At 38.6% G+C, this 4,320-nt stretch overlaps 1 protein-coding gene across 4 annotated transcripts in view; it reads right to left on the reverse strand.

The window, feature by feature from the left end:
- Positions 1-4,320, reverse strand: part of LOC102674501 (phosphatidylinositol 3-kinase regulatory subunit gamma) — a 30,036-nt gene that overhangs the window by 10,982 nt on the left and 14,734 nt on the right. For 2 of the 4 annotated variants that reach the window (XM_006619911.2, XM_031512509.1), the window contains 2 exons: positions 4,096-4,205; positions 1,295-1,429 (listed from right to left, as the gene is read on the reverse strand). In XM_006619911.2, coding sequence (XP_006619974.1) covers positions 1,295-1,429; positions 4,096-4,205 — 245 coding nt within the window. Of the gene's footprint in view, positions 1-1,294; positions 1,430-4,095 lie in introns of all 4 variants that reach the window. The other 2 variants (XM_006619910.2, XM_031512508.1) reach the window with 2 other exon arrangements.

Consider the following 4,320-nt stretch of genomic DNA (forward strand, 5'->3'; position numbering starts at 1 on the left):
GACGCACGAGATAAGGGGCACGAAGTAATGCGTAATTTATCAAGCTGACACTCGGCGTTGAGTGTTAATTATACGCGACGCATCAATCCTCCGAGTTTATTCAGCGTTGCCGGCGGAAGATACGAGACGCAGTGCGCGAGGTAGTCGTTAAATCGTTACGCTTCGTCGTCTGGAAAGGAATACCACGAGTGTCGTTTCTGTTACGAAGATAGGTACGGCCTTAATGTATTTTCGATAATCGAACTGCGTCCGTTTTGAACGCTAGAATATAAAATTGTTTCTTTCTCCGAGAGAAAAGATAATAAGAAACAAAAACATGGAATATACGTGGATGCAACGAAGCTGATTTAAAGTTGTTCTAAAGTAGCCGAGGTTCCGTCGAAATGCGTTTTCCTTCGGCCGAGGTTCGAATATCGACGCGAAGGACGAGGCGAATGGGAATCGGACGATTTCTCGCGCCGAAAGGACACTTCCAGACGATTTACGAGTCGATTAGCATGGTAATATGCGATTTACACCCGTAGAAGCCTTGGCCAGATGAGTATTTTTATTCTTTTCGCTCGGATACGAAACGCGTCGTGACTAAATTTGCGAAAGATCCTTGCCAGGACACCGAGAGATGTATCCTAAGAGAACGGACTTTTGGATGAGCACGGAAAGAGATTGCGAAATTTCATCATGGAGCAAGAGAAAAAGTTAGAAAAATGAAAAGATACAATCCATGTTCGTCTCATTTTACTTTTACTCGGCGAAAAGAAGGATATCGTGCATTGAAAATAAAAAGTTGAAATTGATGTTTCGTCTACTTCATGAAGTCATTCAGAGATAATGAGAAAGCACTCGTCAAGTACTTTCGATAATCGATAAACGATATAAAAAAAAAAAAAAGAAAAAGAAAAAGAAATAAAGAAGAGGAGGGGAAGACGCGATAAAGAATCGACTGTGCTATAGAGCAGACGCTACATGGCAATTACAGGGTCAACGGGCCAAGGAAAACGTCGTCCAGATACTCTTGAGTCGAGGTCATCGCCTTTGAGTACTAGCCAAAGAATTTTCGATCTCCCACCGTGGCTGATTCCGCTCCCGACACGGTTCCCTGCCTCGAAACAAGAAAAAACGAGGCAAATATTCGCGGCCGACTACTCCCTTTACCTTCGTTTTCCATCGAGAAACTTTATCGGCTTTCAACGTCTTGTAATATTTACGGCCGAGCTACTAACAAACGTTCGAAAATTGAACGAAAAAATAAGTAAATTGAAATTAAAGAAGAAGAGGGGGGAAAAAATCGACTTACCATCAGCTTATCCCGGTCCAAGAAAGGAAGATCGCTCCCCTTGATATCCTTAGATTTGAAGACGTCCGCATAGCGGTAGAGATTTAGAGCAGCCATCCATTCGACAACGTTTAAAGATGTCCACTCGCTCACGGGCTGTTAAAAGAGACGTGACACAGGTCAATCTTTTAAATAGCAAAAACATAATAGTAATCGGACATTAAGTCGCGAGAGATTCACGCGCATATGGTCCACGACGAATGTTCGCAGATATAATTAATCGGCTTTCTCACGAATAGAATTACGTAAGATTTCCGGTAATCATTGGCCGCGAATTCCGCGCTGATAAATCTCAATGACGCGCTTTGCCATTTAAAAAAAAATTTTTCGACGAAGAATTTTTATATAAATAGAATGAATAATGTCTTGCATAAAAATTCCAACCATCACTGTGTTTCACTAGTCACAAATGTTAATGTCGGCTATAAGAATGTGGAAAAAAGATTGTCAATGTATTTCAATCCGTGTGAAGATAATCGTTAACCTTAAAACGAATATTTTTTATTCTGCAATCTATATATGTCTCATCGTACGAAGTAACATTGACGTAAGTAAGTAGATTTATACATACTATGATCAGACATAAGAATTCAAGACTCTTACCTGATCCCTCCCTATGATTAAATTTACGAATATATTAGATAATATCAAGAAGAAAGTTCTGTTATTCCTTCTGTGATATGATAGAAAAATTTAAAATTTAATTTCACTCGAAATTATTCATTTCTGCATATTATTTTCAATTTAGAATGAATTCAAACAAAATTCGTAAATTAAACATTTTTTTAAATAAAGTTATCTTAATGAATAAAAATTTTGTTTTTTTAATTTCTTGCATCATTCTTTCTCATCGCATAAAAAATAATAAAACTTGTTTGATTACTTGATAAATATAAAAACTACATTACCGAAACGTATCGTTTATTGTTCTGTCTCGTCGTTCGCGAGGATGCTGTCGGCGGATGCGAGCGTGGATGCGCATCCACCACGCGACCAGAAGCTCGGATTAGATAGCACTAGCGCGAGAGAAAGAGGACGAGGAGACGAGAAAGAAGACCGAGCGCACGTACATACACGGCCAGTATCGGGAATGCTCCGATAAAGCGAAAGCGTAAAAACCAAGGGAAAAAGAAAACGTAACCTTCTCTCGTAACCTTAAGCCTACGATCGTGACGACACGAGCGAGATAAGGCCGCGTATCACCCACTCGAAATGAGACTCGGAATATTGTCTCCTGCGAATATACACGCGATTCATTTTAACGCTCCACGATACGTTACACGAAGCGTTACTCCGAACTATTTTCATCTCTTTACTCGTCGCATCGTTCGAATCTTTCTATATAATCGAGATAGAAAATGAGAAATGATAGCGCCGAATTGCGTAAATTTGAAAATTGAATTAGAAATACACGATACACGATGTGTTGGTTGAAACCAGAGATGCGAATGTATCATTCAACGGGTTTGGCGCTAGCTCGCAAAATTACTACGCCGTGACATCGTGTCGTTCATAGGAATGCTTGCCGCTCGTGTGTATGTAAATTCGTGCACGTTGCCATTTCTCGTGTTCACGTGAACTCGTAAACATAAATTGCCGGAAAGTATGTATTATTCTATAAATAATACGTAGATTAGATTAAATCTGATCTTATTTCGATATTTTGAACCTTTGCGAATAATTGTAGATAAAGGTCTAATAACGATCTAGCGGAGATGAGGAAGATCACCGATAAAAAAGTCGAGATGGAGAATACAGTGATTAGCAAAGATTTGATTATTTTTTTTGAAATTTAATATAGAGACAGTAGCAATGTTACGATTTAGGTCGTTACGCCATCAGATCTCGAATAGGTTTCGCTCTGATAACGAAACCTGGCTAGTGTTTGTGTACAAAGTCATGTTCCGAATAGAGGTGGGTAAAGGGGAAAACATGCGTTCGAAGCAGACTTCCAATGCTCGTGGTGAGAATATGTCTGCGATTTATGCAAATTAAACAGAGATACGGAGATAAATTGGACGTGGAACCAGTTGGTTCACCTCTGAAGGCGAGTAACAGGAGCATGGCAAATAATTTTCCTTGTAAATCGTCGGTTTCAGCTACTGTGCACCATGAGAACAAAAGCATTCTTATATTTGCTTGAAATACGATATATATGTATATTTTGCGCGCAAAATTAATTTTATCAATTAAATTTCATTGATTTACAACGCTACAATTTTAATTTTAGAATATAAATCGATTAAATCGCCAACGTGACCTTGTTCATATCTAGAACTAGGCAAAATCGTTGTCGTGATTGTAAACCTGAACTTTGACAGAATCGTTTGCTGACGAAAAGATTTGAATCGAAATTCATTTAATAAAAATGTGCGACAAAAAAATCAAAATTAGATATCGAACTAAAAGAAATTTATTTTTAAATAATTTTAAATTAAATTTTCTCGAATCTCTATCTACCTATCTATCTGGGTACAAGAACAACAAACGATACCTTTGGTTTCTTAACTTTCTCTCTTACATGGCAGATGGATTAAACTGACATATTTAAAAAAAGAAAAAAGAAAAAAGAATGATTCAATGTGTATTCGAAGATAAGAGCAACGATTCTTCAATCAGTTTATCAGTGATGTCTATCACGTGTTGACAAGAAAAAAACATGTAAAAACGAAAGAAAGAAAAAGAATATGTAAAAATAATAATAATAATAATAATAATAATAAAAGAATAATTAAAAATAAAAAACGGATGATTTTACTGACCTTGTCCTTGTCGAGAACCTGGCCCGGTAGCGCGTGACCCTTGCTACTCCATTGGCAGAGGTGCTGCCCGCTGTACTCCGAGCAGACCACGTGGAAGCACGCATGGCACTCTGGAGGACATAGAGAACCGCACATGCAGCAACATAGATTACGCATAGTAGCCGGCTCGCGGCCGGCTCCAATGCCCTTGTCAAGGGCACGCTGTCCGCTATCGCCACCAAAGCC

The sequence above is a fragment of the Apis dorsata genome, unplaced genomic scaffold, assembly GCF_000469605.1.
Source record: "Apis dorsata unplaced genomic scaffold, Apis dorsata 1.3 scaffold_455, whole genome shotgun sequence".
NCBI lineage: Eukaryota > Metazoa > Arthropoda > Insecta > Hymenoptera > Apidae > Apis > Apis dorsata.